The sequence below is a fragment of the Hemitrygon akajei genome, chromosome 20, assembly GCF_048418815.1.
Source record: "Hemitrygon akajei chromosome 20, sHemAka1.3, whole genome shotgun sequence".
Taxonomy (NCBI): domain Eukaryota; kingdom Metazoa; phylum Chordata; class Chondrichthyes; order Myliobatiformes; family Dasyatidae; genus Hemitrygon; species Hemitrygon akajei.
The window spans coordinates 71,518,413-71,543,153 of record NC_133143.1 but is presented as its reverse complement, the minus strand read 5'-3'; the positions used below and the strand labels follow the sequence as shown (position 1 = coordinate 71,543,153).

The window sequence follows — 24,741 nt, the reverse complement described above, 5'->3', positions numbered from 1 at the left end:
AATAGAATTTATGAAAGTCTATACATAAAGACTGACCAACAACCAGCATGCAGAAGTAGACAAATTATGTAAACTAAAATTTAAAAAAGCGTAAATACTGAGAACATGAGTTGTAGAGTCCTTGAAAGTGTGTCTGTAGGTTGTGCGATCCATTCAGTGTCGAGATGAGTAAGGTTACCCACATTCGTTCAAGAACTTGATGACCGAGGAATAATAACTGTTTCACTTTCATAATGCACTTAGAGTATTGTGTTCAATTCTGGTCACCTCATTATAGGAAGGATGTGGAAGCTATGGAGAGGGTGCAGAGGAGATTTACCAGGATGTTGCCTTGGAGAACAAGTCATATGAAGCAAGGTTAGCAGAGCTGGGGATTTTCTCTTTGGAGCGTAGAAGAATGAGAGGGGACTTGATAGAGGTCTACAAGATTATGAGAGGCATAGGTAGGGTGGATAGTCAGTACCTGTTTCCCAGGGCACCAATAGCAAACACCAGAGGGCATATGTACAAAATTAAGGGAGGGAAGTTTAGGGGAGACATCAGGGGTAAGTTTTTTTACACAGAGGGTTGTGAGTACCTGGAATGACTTGCCAGGGATGGTGGTGGAGGCTAAAACATTAGGGGTATTTAAGAGCCTCTTGGACAGGCACATGAATGAAAGAAAAATGGAGGGTTATGGGATAGTGTGGGTTTAGTACTTTTTTTAAGGATTATATGGGTCAGCACAACATGGAGGGCTGAAAGGCCTGTACTGTGCTGTAGTGTTCTATGGTTCTATGAATCTAGTGTGTGGGTCCTGAGCTCCTGCCCGATGACAGCAGTGGGAAGAAAGCATTGCCTGGATGCTGGGGTCCTTGATGGATGCTGCTTTCCCATGGCAGCACTCCTTGTAGATGTGCTCAATGGTGGGGTCAATAACTTGGACAGCTCTGTATAATATGACATTGGTCTAAAATGGTGTATGATAAGGTATCAGAATCTCCCATTTCTGCTTGTCATGGGTGTGTGTGAGTTTAATCTGCCTTTGAGTAACTCTTAGATTCGGGCGTCGGGAATGTAGGTGGATAGTTGGCAATGCTCTGAGTGCAATCTGAAATCTCATACCTGCACTCAGTATACCCAGTAATTAGTGTTTGTACCTCTGTTCTAACCCTTGTCCTGCATTGTCCTTTCTGTTTGAAGGAGATTATAACAGTGATGAGAGATGTTGCAGTTGGTCTACAAACACTTCATGGCTCAAACATTGTCCATGGCGCTTTACACCCTCACAATGTGTTTGTCATTAACCGTCAGTGTGGAATCGTTGGAGATTTTGATTTCACCAAAACTCCAGTGAGTAGTTGGGTTTACTTCAATATTTATAGAGGAGAATTTTAACTGATTCAGAGATTGTGGGTATTACTGCTAAGGCCAACATTGATTACCTGCCCCGAATTAAAGCCTTCAGGCAGGGTAGCAGAATTAAGCCATTCAGCCCATTGAGTCTGCTTTGCCAATCCATCAGGGGTGATTTATTATCCCTCTCTTTTTAAATCTTTTTATTAATTTTCAAACAAAACATAAGAAAAAAACAACAAATACAGAGAGCTTGAGAATACATAATTAATAAGGTTTGAATGCAAATATAAACAGTTAATAACACAGATATAATAACCTCCCAAACTCATACTGTATTTACAAAAATAAACCCCCCCCCAAAAAAGCTAACACCAGCTAACCTAACCAACATGGGCTATTATATCATATCAGGTATACACAGTAGTGTCAATAACTCCACAACTCTATCCAAATAACTAAAGATGATAAGAAAAAGGTTTGGGAAAGGTCAATTTAACTCGTATGAAAATGTTGAATAAATGGTCTTCAGGTTTCTTCAAATTTGACCGAAGGGTCAAAAATGACACTTCTGATTTTTTCTAAACTCAGACAAGATATAGTTCGGGAAAACCATTGAAATGTATTTGGGCTATTAATTTCTTTCCAGTTCAGTAGAATGGATCTTCTAGCCATTAATGTAACAAATGCAGTCATCCGCCTAGCTGAAGGGGATAAATAACTGTTATCCATCATTGGTAAGCCAAAACTTGCAGTAATAGGATGAGGTTGCAAATTAATTCTCAAAACTGTTGAAATGATACCAAAAATATCTTTCCAGTATTTTTGCAAGCAAGGGCAAGACCAAAACATGTGGGTCAAAGAGGCTACTTCAGAATGGCATCTATCACAGATTGGATTAATGTGGGAATAAAATCGAGCAAGTTTGTCCTTAGACATATGGGTCCTATGTACCACCTTGAATTTTATTAGGGTGTGGTTGTCACTAATAGAAGAGGAGTTAACTGACTGTAAAATTTTCTCCCATTGCTCTGTAGGTAAGGGAAATTGAAGTTCTTTTTCCCATTCATTCTTAATTTTATCATATCCCTGGCTGTATTTTCATGATCATATTATAAATGATGGCTATTAAACCCTTCTGATAGGGATTTAAACCTAGATTTTTTCCCGTAATGCCAATTTGGCATGAATTCAGAAAGGATTGTAACATATTATTCAAAAAATTTCTAATTTGTAAATATCTAAAAAAATGGGCTCTAGACAAATTATATTTATTAGACAGCTGTTCAAAGGACATGAAACAATTATCTAAGAATAAGTCACGAAAACATGTTATACCCCTCGTTTTCCATAGCACAAAGGCTTGGCCCATAACAGAGGGCTGAAAAAGAAAGTTAGATATAATAGGGCTTGATAAAATGAACCTATTCAAACCAAAAAATTTACGGAATTGAAACCATATTCATAATGTATATTTAACTATAGGGTTAGTCATTTGTTTATTCCATTTAGAGAAGACAAAGGGAAGCGAAGACCCTAAGATAGAGACCAATGAAAAATCTTGTACAGATTTACCCATTGTGGGCTTTGTATTGCCACCGAGTCCTGTGTCCAAAATATTAAATATTGGATATTAACTGCCAAATAATAAAGTCTTAGGTTCGGCAAAGCCAAACCACCTTCCTTCTTAGACTTCTGTAAATATTTTTTTACTTTATCTAGGATTTTTATTCTGCCATACGTACGAAGATATTTTAGAGTCAATAATATCAAAGAAGGATTTAGGAATAAAAATTGGTAATGATTGAAGTAAGTATAAAAATTTAGGTAGAACTATCATCTTAATAGCATTGATTTGACCAACCAATGACAAAGACAATGGGGACCATCTAGTAACGAGTTGCTTAATCTGGTCAATTAAGGGTAAAAAATTAACTTTGAATAAATCCTTATGTTTCTTGGTAATTTTAATACCCAAATAAGTAAAGTTATCTGTAACTACTTTAAATGGTAGATATTTATAAATTGAAACTTGCGCATTTAATGGGAATAATTCACTCTTATTGAGATTCAGTTTATAGCCAGAAAAGCTACTAAACTGAGCAAGCAAAGATAAAACAACAGGAATAGATCTCTCATGGTCAGAGAGATATAGTAACAAATCATCAGTGTATAATGATAGCTTATCTGTCCCTTCCCCATGGGTAATACCAAAAATATTAGGTGAATCACGAATAGCAATGGTTAAGGGTTCCAAAGCAATGTCAAATAGTAGAGGACTTAAAGGACAGCCTTGCCTCATGCCACGAAACAACTGAGAAAAGGGAGATCTTTGATTATTGGTAAGAAACGAAGCCAAAGGCTTATAATATATTAATTTAATCCACAATATAAATGTCGGGCTAAAATTAAAATTCTGAAGCGTACTAAGTAAATATGGCCATTCAACTCTGTCAAACTCTTTCTCAGCGTCCAAGGAAATAACACGTTCTGGGATCCTAGATGAAGGAGTATAAGCTATATTAATTAATTTTCTAATGTTAAAAGATGAATAACGATTTTTAATAAATCCAGTCTGGTCCTCAGAAATGATTTGAGGAAATAATTTCCAATCTGGTGGCCAAAATTTTGGTAAAAATCTTGAAATCCAGACTTAGCAAAGATATAGGCCGATATGATGCACATTCAATAGGATCTTTGTCTTTTTTAAGAATTAGAGAAATGGAAGCTTCTTAAAAAGATTGTGGTAATTTACCTACAGTTAATGCATCCTTAAAAATTTTACATAACCAAGGAGAAAGTATAGAAGAAAAAGATTTTAAAATTCCACAGTGTAACCATCCGGACCAGGGGCTTTACCTGAATTCATTGAAAAAATAGCCTCTTTTATTTCATCTTCCGTAATGGGTGCATCTATTGATACACAATCCTCGGCTGTTAATTTCAGGACATTCAGTTTCCTTAAAAATTCATTCATTATGGAAGAATCGTCAGAAAATTCTGATTGATATAAAGGGTTATAAAATTCTTGAAAGACTTTGTTTATCTCTTTATGATCAACTGGCAGAGTACCATCTCATTTACGGATCTTGATGATCTGACGTTTAACTGAAGCAGTTTTCAATTGATCAGCCAATAATTTACCAGATTTATCCCCATGTATATAAACCTGAGTCCTAGTTTTAATTAATCGATTTTCAATCAAAGAGGATAATAGCAAACTGTGCTCCATTTGAAATTCAACTCTCTTTTTATAAAGCTCCTTACTAGGAGTCACAGAGTATATCTTATCAATTTCTTTAATCTTATCAACCAACATAAGTATTTCAGTGTTAATTCGTTTTCTGACTCCAGCAGAGGATGAAATAATTTGGCCATGGATAAATGCTTTAAAGGTGTCCCATAATATTCCACTAGAAAGCTCTTCTGTAGAGTTTGTTGAAAAGAACAAATCAATTTGTGGTCTAATAAAGTTAGAGCTTTATTGAATCCTGAAGTAGAGTAGAGTTGAACCGCCATGGTTTAACACTTGAGGATGAATCCATTGTCTTAATAGATAGTTTCAAAGGTGCATGGTCAGAGATAGTAATAGAATTATAGTTACAGTCAATAATGTCTGGAAGTAAACGATGATCAATAAAGAAATAGTCAATTCTTGAGTAATTATGATAAACATGAGAGAAATATGAAAATTCTTTATCCTTAGGATGTAGAAATCGCCAAATTTCAGAAATTCCAGAATCAACCATAAAGGAGTTAATGAGAGAGGCCGATTTATTTGGAAGAACCTGATTAGACTTGGATCTATCCATCAAGGGATTTAAACAACAATTAAAATTCCCACCCATTACCATATACTCATTTAAATTAGGAAGGGATGTGAATAAACACTTAAAAAATTCAGGACAATCAATATTCGGGGCATAAACATTAACCAAAACAACTTTTTGGTTAAAAAGTAAACCAGCGAGAAGCAAAAATCTACCTTGTGGGTCTGAAATTGTTTCATAATGAATGAAAGAGGTTGAAGAGTCTATAAAAATAGAAACACCTCTCACTTTAGCTTGGGAATTCGAATGGTACTGTTGTCCCTTTCAAAACCTAAAAAAAGTTGACAATCCTCTTTCCTCACATGAGTCTCTTGTGCAAAAATAATATTAGCATTCATTCTATGGAATACTTCAAATATTTTTTTCCATTTAATCGGATGGTTTAGACCATTTGTATTCCAAGAGACAAAGTTAATAGTCTTATCCATATTGGTAATGTTTATTGTAATAAACGCACAAGGTTAAACAGAAAGTAAACTCATGAATCCAGAAGAGAAGAGCAGGTTCAAAGAGGAACCAGAAGTTATGACACTTCAGACATTTTGGTAGTTTCAAATCAGCCAATGATGGAAAAACTAAGCGAAAAGAAGAAGATAGACCCCTCCCCTCACCCACAAAAACCCAAGAAAGAGCCAGAGAAGGGCCAGCAAGCAGACTAACACTAATTTTACCCCTATCTCTCAAGACGGCAGCTCAAAAAAAGTAAGAAAAAAAGACACAAACCACCCCTATTCAAAAACAAAGGGTTACTATAACAAGAAGACTGTAAAATTAATATCAAAAAAGACAAGATTAAGAGAAAAAAAACTAAACTGTTAGAGCATAAAACAGGGTAACATTATACTAATATTTCAATAAGACACCAGCACTCTTGTACAGACACACCCAAATGGATGTGACATGTCCAAGAAATTAAGGTCTTATGGGAAGAAGAAATGACATCTTGAAAAAAGAAATTTAAAAAAAGACTGAATGCTCCAACGTAAAAGATATAAAACAAAAATAAATTCAAACTTAAAACATTTAATTGGCTTTCGAAATCAAAAGAATAATAATAAAAAAAGTCTCAAAAGAGACCAAAAACAAACATTTACTTGGACATGTAAAAAGTAGTTGCACTATCAGACAACACACAGAGATCTTCATATTATGAAAGGTCCGAATCTATAAGCTAATTGTTAGCTTTAAAAAAAAAGCAAAAACAATAAAAAACAGTTAAAGACAGATAATAAAAATACAATATGTTAATCAGCTCATAGCAGAAGGATGATATTCCTCGAGAAATCTTTGGGCGACAGCTGGAGATTTAAACAGCCGGCGAGAATTATCCGGAAGAACGACTCTCAGATGCGCTGGGAATAACAGCACTTGTTTGAAGCCTTTCCGAAAGAATTCTGACATCACCGATTTAAGAGCCATTCTTTCCCTCAAAACTTCAGGACTAAAATCTTCCATGATACGAAATTTGAATTCTTGAAAGTTGATCATCCCCTTTTGTCGGGCAACTCGAATCAGACGATCTTTAATATGAGCATAGTGACGACGGAGGATAACTGGCCTTGGCCTTTCGCCTGGAACTGGTTTTAAACGAGAAATGCAGTGCGCGTGGTCGATCACTGGAGAGGTATCCAGAACCTTTGAGCCAAACACATTCAACAGGATCACCCTTCTCGACATCTTCCAGGAGCCCGATTATCCACAGGTTCTGTCTTTGAGATTGATTTTCAAGATCAATAATTTTGTATTTGTAGTGTTCCAACATTTGAGAAGTCGAAGACAGCTTTTGTTCCAAAGTTTCAATTCTACGATCGCTTTGATGAGTGGCTTCATCGAGATCTGAAATTCTTGCTTCTTCTTGTTGGATTTTCGATTTAAGCAATTGAAGACTTACGTCGACCATCTTTAAAGTTTCGTCAAGCAGGGAAAATTTTGGGCTAAGTTTTTCCTCCAGTCTCTCATCCAGAAGTTTCCCAATTGCATCCAAAGTTAATGGTTCCTTAATTGCTTTTGCTGCTTTAGTTCCTCGTGGTCTCCCAGTCATTTTAACAGATTGAAAGTAAAACTCAAAAAGTCTAAAAGTATATCTTAAATTATCAACCCCTTTAGTGTAGGTATAAATAAGTCAGTTGGGGGGTGATTGCAGGTAAAAGAAATAAAAGGATTGGAGCGAAGTCTAATTCAGCTTCACACCATGAATGCCATCTTGAGAGTTCCCCTTATTATCCCTCTCAACCCCATGTTCCTGCCTTCTCCCCATAGCCTTTGACACTCGTACTATTGCTATGAAATTTGGAGGTCAAGATGCTGAGCTATGTATAGAATGTAATATATTAAGACCATAAAATATAGGAGCAGAATTTGGTCATTCGCCCATTGAGTCTGCTCCACCATTCAATCAAGGCTGATCCTTCTTTCCCCTCCTTAGCCCCACTCTCTGGCCTTCTCCACGTAACCTTTGATGTCATGTCCAATCAAGAACTTATCAAGCTCGGTCTTAAATACACCTAACAACCTGGCCTCCACAGCTGCCTCTGGTAATAAATTTCACAAATTCACCACCCTCTGGCTAAAGAAATTTCTCTGTCACTGTTTTAATTGGGCACCCTCTATCCTGAGTTTGTGCCCTCTTGTTTCAGACTCCCCCACAGTGGCAAACATCTTTTCCACATCTACTCTGTCTAGCCTTTCAACTTTCAAAAGGTTTCAATGAGATCCCCCCCCCCATCTTTCTAAATTCCAGTGAGTACAGACCCAGAGTGATCAAATGTTCCTCAAATCATGACCCTTTTATTATTGGAATCATCCTTTGTAACCTCCTCTCAACCTTCTCTAATGCCAGCACATCTTTTCTTAGATGATGAGCCCAAAACTGTTCTCAATACCTCAAGGTGAGGCCTCACCAGTGCCTTATAAAACCCTAGCATCACATCCCTGTTCTTGTATTCTAGAGCTCTCAAAGTGAATGCTAACATTGCATTTTGCCTTCCTCACCATCAACTCGAACTGCAAGTTATCCTTTACGATGTTCTGCACAAGGACTCCCAAGTCCCTTTGTGTTACGTGACCACAGGTTTCCTTCACTGTGGAGTGTCACCTTGGATGAGGCGGGACTATGCTGTCAGTATAACAAGCTGTGATGGACCACTGAGACTTGGAGTAAGAAAGGAGAGAGAGAGGAGGGTTTGGATCACCAGTGCCTCCAGCACTTGTTGTAAATGGATAAAGTCTGTTACTTTCTCATGCCCAAAAGATTGGGTTGATTAATAGATTGGATGTGTGACTGTCACTTCGTATGATCCATATGTGGATTCTTTTGGAGTATTCTGTGACGACCACTTTCGTTAACCCTTACCTGGATTCGGGTGTGCTGTGGTGACCACCTGTGTTAAAGTGACTGTCACTTTGTGATATTTCGGAACAATTTGACAGATAAGATCTTCAATGACTGTTATTTCGTTTACCCAGTGTGGAATCTGTGGAATTCTTCATAATTGCCTTCTCTCTGCATTTTAATGTGGATTTACAAATCTCTCCCATCATTTATTCCGTGGATTACTGAACCTTTCTACTTTGCTGTCTGAATCTTTAGACTTAAATAATTGTTCCTAAGTTTGACTGGGAGCCGCACACACATATATACACATAACATTGTTAACTTCTGTTTATTTTGTTTGATATTCTAGATTTTGAGTAGATACTAATAAAGAAAGTGGTTTTAACATCAAAACCAGACTCCATTTGTGGTCTATTGCTGCTGGTACGTAACATTTGAATCTCATATTTTTGGATTTTCTCTCCATTTATAAAATAGTCTGCACATTTACTACTTCTACCAAAGTGCATGGCCATGCATTTTCTGACATCGTATTTTATTTGCCATTTTTCCTAATTTGTCTAAGTCCTTATGCAGCCTCCCTGTTTCATCAACGCTACCTGCCCCTCCACTGGTCTTCATATCATCTGCAAACTTGGCAACAAAACCATCTATTCCGTCATCCAAATCATTTATATACAGCACAAAAAGAAGCGGTCCCAACACCGACCCCTGCGGAACATCATTAACCACTGGCAGCCAACCAGAAAAGGATCCCTTTATTCCCACTCTCTGCCTCCTACCAATCTGTCAATGCTCTAACCATGCCAGTAACTTTCTTGTAACTTGGTAAGCATCTCATGTGTGGCACCTTGTCAAAGGCCTTTTGAAAGTCCAAATGTACAACATCCACATCATCCCCTTTATCTTTCCCACTTGTAATCTCCTCAAATATTTCCAACAGGTTAGTCAGGCAAGATTTTCCCTGAAGGAAACCATGCTGACTTTGTCCTGTCTTGTCCTGTGTCACCGAGTACTCCATAACCTCATCCTTAAACAGTTGACTCCAACATCCTCCCAACCACTGAGGTCTGGCTAACTGGTCTATAATTTCCTTTCTGCTGCCTTCCAACTTTCTTAAAGAGTGGAGTGACATTTGCAATTTTCCAGTCCTCTGGCACCATGCCAGAGTTCAATGATTTTTGAAAGATCATTTCTAATGCCTCCACAATCTCTACCGCTTCCTCTTCCAGACCCCTAGGATGCAGTCATCTGGTCCAGGTGACTTGTGTATCCTGAGGACTTACAGCTTTTTGAGAACCTTCTCCCTTGTAATAGTAACTGCACTCACTTCTCTTCTCTCACACCCTTCATCATCTGGCGCACTGCTGGAGTCTTACACAGTGAAGACTCATGCAAAATACTCAGTTTATCTGCCGTCTCCTTGTCCTCTTTATTCCTTCTCTGACCTCATTTTCTAGCAGTCCTGTATCCACTCTCATCTCTCATATCTAAATATCTCTGTTTGCTTAAATATTCTATGTACAGTATAGAGCACTGTACCTAAACAAAGGTAAATACTCTACCCAGTACAGTATAGAGCACCATACCTGAACAAATCTGAGTTAAGTTAAATAAAGTAAATGTTTATAAAAGAAGCTAGGATGCTTGGCGTTAGAAGCTTAAAGTATATTCAAACTATCATGAGTTAATCACTCCTTATCCAAGAAACTTAAAGTTGTCAATCAATTGGTCTGTTGTTGCAGGTTAAATGTAATTTGATCAGATATTTAGCTTTATCTCAGTACACAGAGCCAAACATGGCGTGATATGCACCTGCACTTTTCTGAATATCTTTAGTTTCAGATGTTTTTACAAGCTGTTAAAATTGAGCACTGTACAGGCATTGGTGGCATGGTAGCATCACAGTTATTGTAACACTATAAAAAGCCAGCAATTGGGGTTTAGTTTAAAAAACACGAAATGCTGGCAGAACTCAGCACGCCAGGCAGCATCTATGGGAGGAGGTAATAATGACGTTTCGGGCCGAAACCCTTCATCAGTTGTGAAGTAACATGGGATGGTCGAGGGGGGTAAGAAGTGGGGAGAGGGATAAAGTAGAGAGCTGGGAAGTGATAGGCTGGAGGGAAATGGGCTAGGGGAAGGTGGAGAATTATGGGAAATAAAAGAGAAAGAAAGGTAGGACTGGGGGGAGATTATAGTGAGGGGGGGAAAAAGAGAGAGAAAGAGAACCAGACTAAAATAATAGGGATGGGGGTAAGGGTGGGGGGCAGGGGTATCAACGGAGGTCAATTGGGGTTTAGTTCTTGTGTTCTGCCTCTGATGTGTGGATTTGCTCCAGGTGCTTGAGTTTCTTCCCATTCTCCAATGACATACAGGTGTTGGTTAATAAGCTGTGGGCATGTTATGTTGGCGTGGGAAACGTGGCAAAACTTGAGGGCTGCCCCAGCACCTGGTCATTGCTGAAAATGACACCTTTCTATCAGTTTTTCGATGTAGGTGTGACAAATGAGGCTAATCTTTTGATCAAATGGTGTAAAGTATTAAAGCTTATTAATTAGTATATCACTGTAGGTTGCAAAAGAATTATTTAAATGATTTTCAAAGAGTTATATATGTGATCTATGACTGTTACCAGATATTTTTTACCGGCAGGATCAGCGCAGTAAAGTCAGTTGGATGGTGGCTGGTAAACTGGACCTTGTGGCACCGGAGATCCGGAGTGGTCATTCTGCTGATTCTGCATCTGACATGTTTGCTTACGGAAACCAGCTCCTCTGGGTAAATTCCAATTTCTACCTAATGCAATTTACAGCACCATTGCTGAATTAAGGTACTCTACCTGGTACAGTTTGGAGCATCATATCCGATCGAAGGTAAATACTCCTGGTATAGTATAGAGCTCTGTACCTGATCGAAGGTAAATACTCTCCCTGGTACAGTATAGAGCACCATGCCCAATCAAAGGTACATGCTCTACCCATCTGATGGTAACCACACTGAAGTAAAGGTTATAAACACGAGGATACATGGAGTTAGAAGTTATTCTGCTGCTGTGTCAAGCCCAAGGAGACCATGCCTGGAGCATTATCAAAGTTAAAGGTATATTACAAGTATGTATACTATCCATATCCTTGAGATTTGTCCACTTACAGGCAGCCACAAAACAAAGAAACCCAATAGAATCCATTGGAACAAAAAAGATTGTCAAACACCCAATGTGCAGAGGGAAAAAAATTGTGTAAGCAAATAACATTCAGAACTGAGTTTCACAAAAGTGAGTCCACAGCCTCGAGGCCAGTCATCAGTGCAGCTGGTCCAGGAACCTGGTAGTTGCAGGCTGCTGCCTCAGTTCAGCACAGAGACAAGTAAACCTCGTAGAGCAGCGAGCTGAACACTGACCCATCCCTCGCCTCTGGACCTGACACCTTGATCGTTTCAATCTGGTCTGGCACTTAAAACGGCCAAACCTGGGTCATTCCTTATTTTCAGTCTCAGGCCCTACCACCATCATTCAGCCCATACCTGTCCTTTCCAATCTGACCTGGTACTTAAACCTCAGGTTGTCCCTCGATCTCTGACCCGGGACCTGCCGCTTCGATACGCTCTCAGGCCCAGAATTCACTGCTTCATTCAGCCCATACCCTACCTTTCCAATTATTCTACATTGTAGAACATTGCACAGGATAACCCAGGAGCAGACCATTCAGCCCAAAATGTTGTCCCAATCCAGTTAAGCTAGAAATCAAATGGCCCAGCTAAACTAATCTCTTCTGCCTACATAATGTCAATATCCCTCCATTTTCATCGTTCATGTGCCTATCTAAATGTCTTTTAAAATGTTTCTAATGTTTCTACCTCTACCACCTCTCCAGGTAGTGCATTGCAGGCATTCGGCATTCCCTGTGTGTAAACAAACAAACAAAGTTGCTTCTCACATCTCCTTTGAAATTACCCCCTCTCTGGTATTAGACATTTCAACCCTTGGAAAACAATACTGTTTGTCTACTTTATCAATCCTATAAACTTCATCAGATCTGTCCTCAGCCTCTGCTGCCCCAGATAAACAACCGTTTGTCCAACCTCTCGTCATACCCTCTAATCCAGGCAGCATTGTGGTAAACCTCTCAAGCCTCAATATCCTTCCCCAGAACTGTATGCAGTACTCCAGATGCAGCCTAACTGGAGTTTAATAAAGCAGCAGCATAACCTCCTGACTTTTGAACTCAATGCCATATGCCTTCTTAACTACACTATCAACCACTATAGCCACTTTCAGGGAGTTATGAACTCAGCACAACTTGTCCATGCTGACCAGTGGGCATTCTTCCATATTAACCCCATTGCCCAGCACCTGGTCCATTACCCTCTTTGGCCAAGCCCTTCAAGTCTTTACCCGGATACTTCTTACCTGCTTGCAGTGACTCACAGCCACTCTCCCAGACTTTGTCCTGGTGAAGAAAGACCACCCCCTCATACTCCCTCTGAATTTCTCCCCTCCCCTCTGGTTTCATCTAACTTTGATGTGAGGGGGCAGTTCCCTTTAGTCAGAATTGTGTACATGTCACAGGCACATTCCTTAATATCCTCCTCTGCTCCAGGGAGAAGAGACCCACTGCTCCAGACTCTCCTTGGAACCAAACTGTTCCATCCAGGCAGCATCCTTATGAATCTTCTCTCCAGCACAAACCATAGCCTTCCTACGATGTGGTGACCAAGATTCAAGGTTACTTGTCATATATATGCCAAAACATACAGTGGAAATACATCATTAGCATTTAAACCAACACACCTAAGGATGTCCAATCATAAACAAGACAAAATCTGCAGATGCTGGAAATCGAAGCAATGCACACACAATGCCAGAGGAACTCGGCAGGCCAGGCAGTGTGTATGGAAAAGAGTAAACAATAGATGTTTCATGCTGAGACCCTTCATCAGGACTAGAGAAAAAGAGATGAGAAGTCAGAGTAAGGGAGGGGGGGAGGAAGAAATACAAAGCAGTAGGTGAAAAGTGAAACTGGAAATGGGGGAGGGGTGAAGTAAAGAGCTGGGAAGTCGATTGGTGAAAGAGATAAAGGGCTGGAGAAGGGGGAAGCTGATAGAATATAAAGGAAAGGGAAGGGGGAGGCACATTAGAGGGAGGTAGCGGACAGGTAAGAGTTAAGGTGAAAGAAGGAAGTAGGAATGGGGAATGGTTGGGGGGGGGGGGTGGAGGCCATTACCAGAAGTTTGAGAAATCGATGTTCATGCCATCAGGTTGGAGGCTACCCAGACGGAATACAAGGTGTTGCTCCTCCAACCTGAGTGTGGCCTCATTGCGGCAGTAGAGGAGGCCGTGGGCTGATCAATTTACAGGAAGCTACATTGGGAGGAGACCTCTTCCGCGAGCACCTATACTCCACCTGCTAGAAAAAGCAGGAACTCCCAGTGGCCACCCATTTTAATTCTACTTCTCATTCCCATTCTGGCATGTCAGTCCATGGCCTCCTCTACTGCTGTGATGAGGCAACACTCAGGTTGGAGGAGCAACACCTTTTTTCAGGTAGCCTCCAGCCTGATGGCATGAACATCAATTTCTCGAACTTCCAGTAATGCCCCCCCCCCATTTCCCCCTCTCACCTTAACTCCTTACCTGCCCATTACCTCCCTCTGATGTGCCTCCCTCTTCCCTTTCTTCCATGGCCTTGTGTGATCTCCTATCAGACTCCCCCTTCTCCAGCCCTTTATCTCTTTCACCAAAATCGACCCCAGCTTGCTCTTCACCCTTCCCCCATTCCCAGTTTCACCTATCATCTACTGCTTTTTATTTCTTCCTTTCCTCCTCCCACCTTCATACTCTGACTTCTCATCTTTTTCTCTAGTCCTGATGAAGGGTCTCAGCCCAAAACGTTGACTGTTTACACCTAGGATGTTCTGGGGGCAGCCCACAAGTATCACTGCACTTTCCAGCACCAACGTAGCATGCCCACGATGCTCGGTAGAGCAACAAAACAACAGCAAAACAAGCCCCTTTCCTTCCTCCCACCCACACATCCATGCACATACACACGTACACGGTCCCTTAACCCCAGGACTGGCCTCCAGGCTCCAGCAGACATGGGTTAACCAGAATCGCACATGGTTTTCCAGCTGAGATCTGAGCAAAATTTTATAAAATTGGAATAACTTCTCTTGTTAGTTCACAGACTTGTGAAAATCAGGATCCTATATGCCCTTCTACCTGCACTATCACCTTCAAGGATCTCAAATTTGTCTTCTTGAGATTGCTCTGTAACTCAATATCCCCTAACATGTTACCATATGTTTTGTGTCCTAGTCTCATTAGTGATCCCAAAGTGCATCACCTGATGTTTGTGTGGATTAAGCTCCACCCACCAGACAGATATCTTCCTGCAGCCTAAAACTACGCTCCACACCACCAACATCTCCACCAATCCTCACGTCACCTGCATACTTGCTGATCTTCATTCACGTACATCACAATGACTGATGCCTGTGGGGTACTGATACTCACAGTAACAGCTCTTTACCATCATCGTCCATGTTCTATTGTCACGCCAGTTTCGAATCCACTTTGCCAACTTGCCTTGAATCCCATAAGCCCTAACCTTTTAGACTTGTCTCCCAACTTGTAAAAAATGTAATAAAGTCCAGGTAAATCACATCTGCTACCCTACTGACATCAATATTCTTTGTGACCTCTTCAAAGAATTTAATCAAATTAGTCAGACAGGAGTTGACCCCAACTGAGCCATCTTATTTGCCCCAGCCTTTACAAGTTAACCATTCTTCCTGTCCTTCAGAATGTGTTACACTGTCTGTCCTACTTCTGACAGGTTTAGAGGTACCAGGTTTTTCCCTGCAACCTTCAGTGAAAAGGAGGGTCATATTTGCTGTCATTCAGTCATCTACCTTACCTGTGTCCAACCCAGGTGTAGAAATTTTAGCCTGTACTGAAACACAGCCTCCCTTAGCAACCTGCCCAAGTGATTTATCTACCTTCAACTGTACCAAGGCACCGACTACCTCCACTGAATTCCTCAGCAACCCTTTGTGAATACCAATGAAAACCATAAGACATGGGAGCAAACAAGAGAAAACCTTCAGATGCTGGAAGCCAAGCAGCACACACAAAATGCCGGAGGAATTCAGCAGGCCATGTAGCATCTGTGGAAGAAAGTACTATCAAAGTTTTGGGCCAAGACCCTTCAGCAAGTCTGCTCCACCATTTATTATCCCTCTCAACCCCATACTCCTGCCTTCTCCCCATGTCTTTTGACACCCTGAGTAATCAAGAACCTATAAACCTCTGCTTTAAATATACCCAATTATTTGGCCTCCACAGCTGACTGGGATTGAATTCCACAGATTCACTACCCTCGCTTCACCTCTGTTCTGAACAGACATCTTTTTCTGAGGCTGTGCCCTCTGGACCTTCATTCCCCCACGAGTGGAAACATCCTCTCTATGAATGAAGAGTATTCCTCTGAAGGCCAGAAAAGCCTTGAAATGTTAAGTAGATTGTTTCTAATGAAAGGGACAAGAAATGTATACATTTTAAACCATAATACCATTTCTTTTGCAGTTGAACTTTTCAAGGAATGATTTCACAGTAAATCTTGATGGTACTGTAGATTTGAGTGAGCTGAGTATGGTAAGTGAATTGATGGTCCTGATGATTTCCAGCATCTGCAGATATTCTCATGTTAGTGTTGAATATTACTGTTTAAATCCTGATGGTATTGTGGATATGAGTGATCTGAATAGCGTATGTGAATTAATAATGAATATCACTGTTTAAATTCTGTGTATTTTAACATTTGTGCCTTTCAAGAGGTACATCACACCCAACAGTAATTTTCCAGACAGTAATGTAGCAGTAAGCGTAACACTACTACGGCCCCAGCAACCTGGGTTCAATTACCCTCTCCCCCTCCCCTCCCCACCCGCCAAGTGTCTGTAAGGAGTTTGTATGTTCTCCTCGTGACCTGATTGTGTGGATTTCCTTTGGATGCTCCGGTTTCCTCCCACGTGCCATGGGTTCATAGGTTAATTGGTCACGTGAGTGTACTTGGATAGAGTGGGCTCGTTGGACAGGAAGGGTTTGTTACTGTGCTGTACCTCTAAATAAAATAAATATTAAAGATGGCTTCAGTTCTTTCTGCTCTTGAAAATCTATGCCCTTTTGTTTCAGGCTCCCCTGTCTTGGAGGCAAAAACTATGATCATCCACCTTATCCATATCCCTCCTGTTTTTACAAATCAACATGAGGTCACCACTCAGCTTCACTCCAGCAAAGCAGTCCCAGCATATTCAGTCTCTCCTTGTAGCTCTTTCTTTTTTGGCCCTACGTTGCTCAGGGTCAACCCTGGGTGTTGTGTCCTAGCTGCCTACCTGTTACGCATGCTAGGGCAGTACAATAGGGAGAGCAAGCTGTTAACCCATGCAGCTGATGAATCCATAGGAATGGCAGACAACTATACAATTTGGCACCAGTGGCATTGCAGGAGTTGCCAGTCAGTGTTGATCTCAATGTTGGATTACCTTATAAGATCATAAGACCATAAGATATAGGAGCAGAATTAGACCATTTGGCAGTTCTGCCATTTCATCATGGCATCATTTTCCTCTCATCCCCTCCACAGTTGCCTATGGCAAAGAATTCCACAGATTCATCACTCTGTCCAAAGAAATTCCTCCTCATTTTTGTTCTAAAACGATGCCCATCAATTGAGGCTGTGTCCTGAACATCCTCCCTACATCCATTTTGTCAAGACCTTTCACCATTCGATAGGTTTCAATGAGGTCCCCCTTATTCTTCTGAATAGTGAATACAGACCCAGAGCCATCAAACACTTTTCATATGACAAGCCATTCAATCCTGAAATCATTTTCGTGAACCTCCTTTGAACCCTCTCCAGTTTCAGCACATCCTTTCTAATCTAAGGGGCCCAAACCTGCTCACAATACTCCATGTGAGGCCTCACCAGAGTTTTATAAAATCTTAGCATTACATCCTTCCTTTTAAATTCTAGTCATCTTGAAATGATTGCGAACATTGCATTTGCCTTCCTCACCACAGACTCAGTCTGCAAATTGACCTTTAGTGAATTCTGCACAAGGACTCCCAAGTCCTCTTGTGGCTCAGTTTTTGTATTTTTTTCTCCATTTAGAAAATAATCTACCCTTTCACTTCCTCTACCAAAGTGCATGACCATACACTTCCCGACACTGTATTCCATCTACTGCATCTTTGCTCATTCTCCTAATCTGTCTCAGTCCTTCTGCAGTCTCTCAACTTCCTCAAAACTACCTGCCCCTTCACCTATCTTCATATTGTCTGCAAACTTTGCAACAAAGCCATTGTCCATCCAAATCATTGACATTTTATGTAAAAGGATCCAGTCCCAGCACATACTCTGTGGAACACCACTATTCACTGGCAGCCAACTAGAAAAGGCTCCTTTTATTCCCACTCTTTGCTTCCTGCCAATCAACCACTGCTTTATCCATGCTAGAATCTTTGCTGTAATACCATGGGCTCATAGCTTGTTAAGCAGCCTCGTGTGGCAGCTTGTCAAAGGCCTTCTGAAAATTCAGTTACAAGCTTGAGCACGTAGATATTAAAGAAAAGCTTGAGCATGTAGATATTAAAGAAAAGCTTGAGCATGTAGATATTAAAGAAAAGCTTGAGCATGTAGATATTAAGAAAGAGGATGTGCTGGAGCTTTTGGAAAGCATCAAGTTGGATAAGTTGCCAGGACTGGATGAAATGTACCCCAGGCTTCTGTGGGAGGCAAGGGAGGGGATTGCTGAGCCTATGGCGATGATCTTTGCATCATCAATAGGGATGGGAAAGGTTCCCAAGGATTGGAGGGTTGCGGATGTTGTTCCTTTATTCGAAAAAGAGAGCAGAGATAGCCCAGGAAATTATAGACCAGTGAGTCTTACCTCAGTGGTTGATAAGTTGATGGAGAAGATCCTGAGAGGCAGGATTTATGACCATTTAGAGAGGTATAATATGATAAGGAGTAGTCAGCATGGCTTTATAAAGGGCAGGTTGTGCCTTACGAGCCTTATTGAATTTTTTGAGGATGTGACTAAACACATTGATGAAGGAAGAGCAGTAGATGTAGTGTATCTGGATTTCAGCAAGGCATTTGATAAGGTACCCCATGCAAGGCTTATTGAGAAAGTAAGGAGGCATGGGATCCAAGGGGACATTGCTTTGTGGATCCAGAACTGGCTTTCCCACAGAAGGCAAAGAGCGGTTGTAGATGGGTCATATTCTGCATGGAGGTCAGTCACCAGTGGATTGCCTCAGGGATCTGTTCTGGGACCCTTACTCTTCATGATTTTTATAAATGACCTGGATGAGGAATGGAGGGGTGGGTTAGTAAGTTTGCTGATGACACAAAGGTTGGAGGTGTTGTGGATAGTGTGGAGGTCTGTCAGAGGTTACAGCGGGATATTGATAGGATGCAAAACTGGGCTGAGAAGTGGCAGATAGAGTTCAACCCAGATAAGTGTGAAGTAGTTCATCTTGGTAGGTCAAATATGATGGCAGAGTAAAGTATTAATGGTAAGACTCTTGGCAGTGTGGAGGATCAGAGGGATCTTGGTGTCCAAGTCCATAGGATGCTCAAAGCAGCTACGCAGGTTGACTCTGTGGTTCAGAAGGCATATGGTGTATTGGCCTTTATCAATCGTGGAATTGAATTTAGGATCTGAGAGGTAATGTTGCAGCTATATAGGACCCTGGTCAGACCCCACTTGGAGTACTGTGCTCAGTTCTGGTCACCTCACTACAGGAAGGATGGGGAAGCCATAGAAAGGGTGCAGAGGAGATTTACAAGGATGTTGCCTGGATTGGGGAGCATGCCTTATGAGAATAGGTTGAGTGAACTCGGCCTTTTCTCCTTGGAGCAAAGGAGAATGAGGGGTGACCTGATAGAGGTGTACAAGATGATGAGAGGCATTGGTCATGTGGATAGTCAGAGGCTTTTTCCCCAGGGCTAAAATGGTTGCCAGAAGAGGACACAGGTTTAAGATGCTGGGGAGTAGGTACAGAGGAGATGTCGGGTAGGTTTTGTATTCAGAAAGTGGTGAGTGAGTGGAATGGGCTGCCGGCGATGGTGGTGGAGGGTCTTTTAAGAGGCTTTTAGATAGATATATGGAGCTTAGTAAAATAGAGGGCTGTAGGTAAGCCTAGTAATTTGTTAGGTGTTGATGTGTTTGGCACAACTTTGTGGGCCAAAGGGCCTGTATTGTGCTGTAGGTTTTTCTATGTTTCTGCATCACATCCACCGATTCATCTTTGTCTATCCTGCTTGTTATTTTCTTAAAGAATTCCAACAGATTTGTTAGGTAAGATTTTCCCTTGAGGAAACCATGCTAACTACAGCCGATTTTATCATTGCCTCTAAGTACCCTGAGAACTCAATCTTAACAATCAGCTCCAACATCTTCCCAACCACCAAGGTCAGACTAACTGGCCTATAGTTTCCTTTCTTCTGCTTCTCTCCCTTTTTTTGAAGAGTGGAGTGATATTTGCAATTTTCCAGTCTTCCAGATCCATTCCAGAATCTAGTGATTCTTGAAGGATCATTACTAATGCCTTCATAATCTCTTCAGCCGCCTCTTTCAGAACTCTGGGGTAAGCATCATCTGGTCCACGTGACTTATCTGCCTTTAGACCTTTCAGTTTCTCAAAGCTTCTCTCTAGTAATAGTAACTTCACACACTTCATGGCCCCTCACACCTGGCACTTCCATCATATTGCTGGTGTCTTCCACAATGAAGACTAATGCATAATATTTATTCAGTTTGTCTGATGTTTTGTTGTCCCTGTTACTACGTCTCCAGCATTGTTTTCCAGTGGTCTGATATACACTTTCACCACTTTTACACTTTATGTATCTGAAGAAACTTTTGGTATCCTCTTTAATATTATTGGCTAACTTACTTTCGTATTCTATCTTTGCCTTATTGACTTTTTAGTCGCTGTCTGTTGGTATTTAACAGCCTCCCAATCCTCTAACTTCCCACTCATTTTTGCTGTAGTGAATGGTCTCTTTTTGGCTTTCACTTGTTAGCCACAGTTGTGTCATCTTGTCTTTAGAATACATCTTCCTCTTTTGGCATGTATATATCCTGCATCTCCCAAATTGTTTTCAGAAATTCCAGCCACTGCTGCTCTGCTGTTGTCCCTGCCAGTGTTCTTTTCCAATCAATTCTGGCCAACTAACTCCTCTCTCATACCTCTGTAATTCCTTTTATTCCTCTGTAATACTGATGCATCTGACTTCAGCTTCTCCTTCTTAAATTTCAGGGTGAATTTGATCTTATTATGATCACTTGCCCATAAAGGCTCTTAAGCTCTCTAATCAATTCTGGTGCATTGTAGAAGACACAATCCAGAATAGCTGATCCCCTAGTGGGCTCAACCACAAGCTGTCTCATGGGCACTCTAGATCTTCCCTCTCCTGGAATCCAGCACCAACCTGATTTTCCCAATCTACCTGCATCTTTCTACATTTCACTGCTGTCTGAAGAAGACAAGTATCAGAGTTGTATTGTACATGCATACTTTGACAATAAAATGAAGCTTTGATGTTGAAATCGCCAATGACTATTGGAACATTGCTCTTTTGGCATGCATTTTCTATCTCCCATGTAATTTGTAGACCTCATCCTTGCTACTGTTTGGGGGTCTGTATACAACTCCCATCAGTGTCTTTTTATGACAGTTCCTTAGTTCTGTCCACAATGATTCAACACCTTCCAGCCCTATGTCATCTCTTTCTCCATGATTTTATTTCTTTTTTTTTACCAACAGAGCAATGCCCGCCCCCTCTGCCTTCCTTCCCATCTTTTCAATATAATGTTTCTGTTGGACATTAAGTTCCCAGCTATAATCTTATTTCAGCCATGATTCATTGATGCCAACAACATCATACATGCTAATCTGTAACTGTGCCACAAGTTCATCTGCCTTGTTCTGTATACTGGCACTAGAATTTTGGACTCCAGCTCTGGATTTTACTTGGGGTTTATTTGCATAGCTTTCCCCATGAGTGGGTATGACCACAAGACAGCAGAGGTTTCAGATGAGCATTTTCCTTCTAGATGAGCTGCCAATCAATGCTGACAGACCCCATCTGCCCAGTGAGTGGTTTTAGGGCAGCAGTAACCATCCTTTGCCCCTTCTGTTGGTAGAAACCATTCTGCCAGGCTTAGTAACTAAGCCAGCATCTTGGAGAAAGAGGGAGAGCAGCCAGATGTCTTGGTACATATTGGTACCAATGACATGGGAAAGAAAAGCAAAGAGTTCTTGAAAAGAGAATTTAGAGAGCTAAGTAGAAAGCTGAGAAGCAGGACCTACTGGGTAGTAATTTCTGGATTGCTGCCTGTAGCGTTGAGGGAACAGGTAGGCTGCAGAAGGACTTGGACAGTTTAGGAGGATGGGCAAGAGAGTGGTAAATAAAATACAATGTTCGAATGCACTTTGGTAGAAGAAATAAATGTGCAGACTATTTTCTAAACGGGGAGAAAATCCAAAACTCTGAGATGCAAAGGTACTTGGGAGTCTTTCTGCAGAGCAACCTAAAGGTTAACTTGCAGGTAGAGTCAGTGGTGAGGAATGCAAATACAATGTTTCAGGAGGTCTGGAATACAAGAGCAGGGATGTGAGCTTTCAAGAGGGTTCAGAGGATGTTCAAAAGGATAATTCCAGGAATGAAAGGGTTATGATATGAGGAACATTTGGGTCTGTACTCACTGGAATTTAGAAGGATGAGGGGGGATCTCATTGAAACCTTTCTAATGTTGAAAGGCCTAGACAGAATAGATGTGGAAAGTATGTTTCCCATGGTGGGGGAGTCTAGGACAAGAGGGCACAGCCTCAGGATATTGGGACATCTATTTAGAACAGCGATGTGGATAAATTTCTTTAGTCAGAGGGTGGTGAATTCGCGGAATTTATTACCATAGGCGGCTGTGGAGACAAGGTTGTTGGGTGTATGTAAGGCAGAGATTGATAGGTTCTTGATTGGACATGGCATCAAAGGTTATTGGGGAGAAGGCCGAGCAGTGGGGCTGTGGAGGGGAAAAAAGGATCAGCCATGATTGAATGGCGGAGCAGACTCGATGGGCCAAATGGCCTAATTCTGCTCCTGTGTATTAGGGTCACATGCAGAGGCCATGTTCTGGACTTGGTTGTCAGAGGCTATTGGAGATGCAGACCATTGGAAGCATTTAATAGATAAGGGGAGCTTAGCTGGGGGTAGTGGAGATATGACAACCTTAAGGAACCTCTTAGTGTTTAAGCCCTCTGTAATGAGAATAGGGGATGGGTAGAGAAATAAAGTAAATTGGCATGGATTTAGTCTGAAGGTAGGTGTTAGAATATCCACATGGACCGAAGGGCCTGTGTCCTTGCTGTGTATCTCTAACTCTGGGACCGCAATATGCTGCTTTTTGCTCAGTTGTCCCATGTGAAACTTGAACCCATCACCCCTACTTTCAACTATAGCCCATCAGTGATCCCTCCTCACCAATGGATGAGGTCTTTGGAGATTCTATTGCCGTTTCTGCAGCTCTGGATTTCTACTGGATGGGGTTGCGAGCCCCATGTCCAATCCTCCTCCTTTCGCAGCCGAGTTTGCAATAATTATTACTTAAGTTACATCCTGATGAAGGGTCTCAGCCCAAAGCATTGACTGTTCATTGTTCTGAAAAGGTGCTGCCTGACCTGAGTTCCTCTGTATTGCTTGAATTACTTGCAGTGAGAGAGGGGTGGGAATCACCAGGAAATACTGAAACCAAGTGGATTGAGAATATTTTTTGGCTGAATAATTTCCTAGCACTGCACTGAAAATCTGCCTCTCATTTCCCTTTGAAGGATCCTAAACTGTGGAGCCTGGTATTGAGGTTGACTTGTTGCAGTCCTGTTGACAGGTTGAGGGCCGAGCAGCTGATAGAGGACGACTATTTTCAGACAATTAAAACCGACTCCATTCAGGAAGTCAGTACTTCGACACTTGAGGAAAACCATGCAACCAGCATCCTTGTCAATGAAACCAATTTAGAGCTGCCTGTTAAAAAGACAACAGAAAACCTTACCTGAATTTGTTTTGCATTCCATTTTCATTAATTGCATCAGTGAAGATTGGCTTCATCCTGGGCTTAAGATGACTTGTTAGGCTTAGCAAAAGTTTATGCAGGACCTAAGATGTCTTTTCATGGTAATATAAATTTGTGGTTGTTTTTTGTTTTCTTGTGAGTAACAGCAGTCAAGTTTTTTTTTGTCTTTGGATTGCTATTTACGTAATTTGAGAAAAATACATTTTCTGCAAAAAAAACTGTGTAACTAGTCCAATACATGGGCAGAGTTCAGTAGGTGATGTTTTTCATTGAAAATAAACATTTGTAAGGTAAAGCCAGGACTGTTGGTGATGTGATCTTTTCCACAATGAGATGAAACATTCTTTTTCATGGCCTGCACTCAGGTGAGTTGTTTTGGTAGTTTCTCAGGGCACTGCCCTTTAACATACGGCCTGTGTAGAGAAAGGTGCATCACCTTCAAGTGTTTGACTGACCAAGGAAGAAAGTTTAAACCTATATATATTTTACAACCACTGAACCAACATCGTAATACAAAACAAAACCAACTGATCAAAATTGAGGAGGAAGAAAAAGAACTAAAAGTTACTTTATAAGGAAAATTATACTAGTCCCATTTGGTGAAGGTTTGCCTGTTCAGTTTTAGCAATACACCAAATAAAGAATTAAAATGTTCTCACTGCTGTGATGACATCAGTAAATCTTGTGTGCATGTGGTCTGTCACTATTAGTGGTACAACAGGAGTAAACCTGTAACAGGTAATGTTTGGCTCAGGTGTAAAGGGTTCCTAACAAACAGTAGGATCAGTAGTTAGCAAGCAAACATGCAGGAGGGCGTAAATGGCAGCTGAGGGTCACAGTTGAGAATGAAAAATTACAAGCTAGGGAAGAATACCAGAGCATCACTGTATTATCACTGAAAAATGATTTTGGCTTTCAAGACATAAAGCAATAATTTTTCAGAAAATCTCAGGCTAGGAGCACGAGTAATTCCAACCTGGAATTACTTTATGTAGGTAGATCAGACCAATGTTGTGAGTCGGTGACCAAGGTGTCAATGTTCACCTGTTCACTGAAATCACCCTTTTTGGTATGGGAAATTTTTTTAGATGATCA

The 24,741-nt window shown here is 40.9% G+C and overlaps 1 protein-coding gene across 4 annotated transcripts in view; it reads left to right on the top strand.

Moving 5' to 3' along the window:
• stk31 (serine/threonine kinase 31) overlaps positions 1-23,898 on the top strand; it is a 152,405-nt gene extending 128,507 nt beyond the window's left edge. For 3 of the 4 annotated variants that reach the window (XM_073024606.1, XM_073024607.1, XM_073024605.1), the window contains 4 exons: positions 1,183-1,332; positions 11,155-11,280; positions 16,088-16,156; positions 23,405-23,898. In XM_073024606.1, the coding sequence (XP_072880707.1) occupies positions 1,183-1,332; positions 11,155-11,280; positions 16,088-16,156; positions 23,405-23,629 (570 nt within the window). In that variant the 3' untranslated portion in view covers positions 23,630-23,898. The remainder of the gene's footprint in view (positions 1-1,182; positions 1,333-11,154; positions 11,281-16,087; positions 16,157-23,404) is intronic. The other variant, XM_073024608.1, reaches the window with a different exon arrangement.
• Positions 23,899-24,741: the final 843 nt, after the last annotated feature.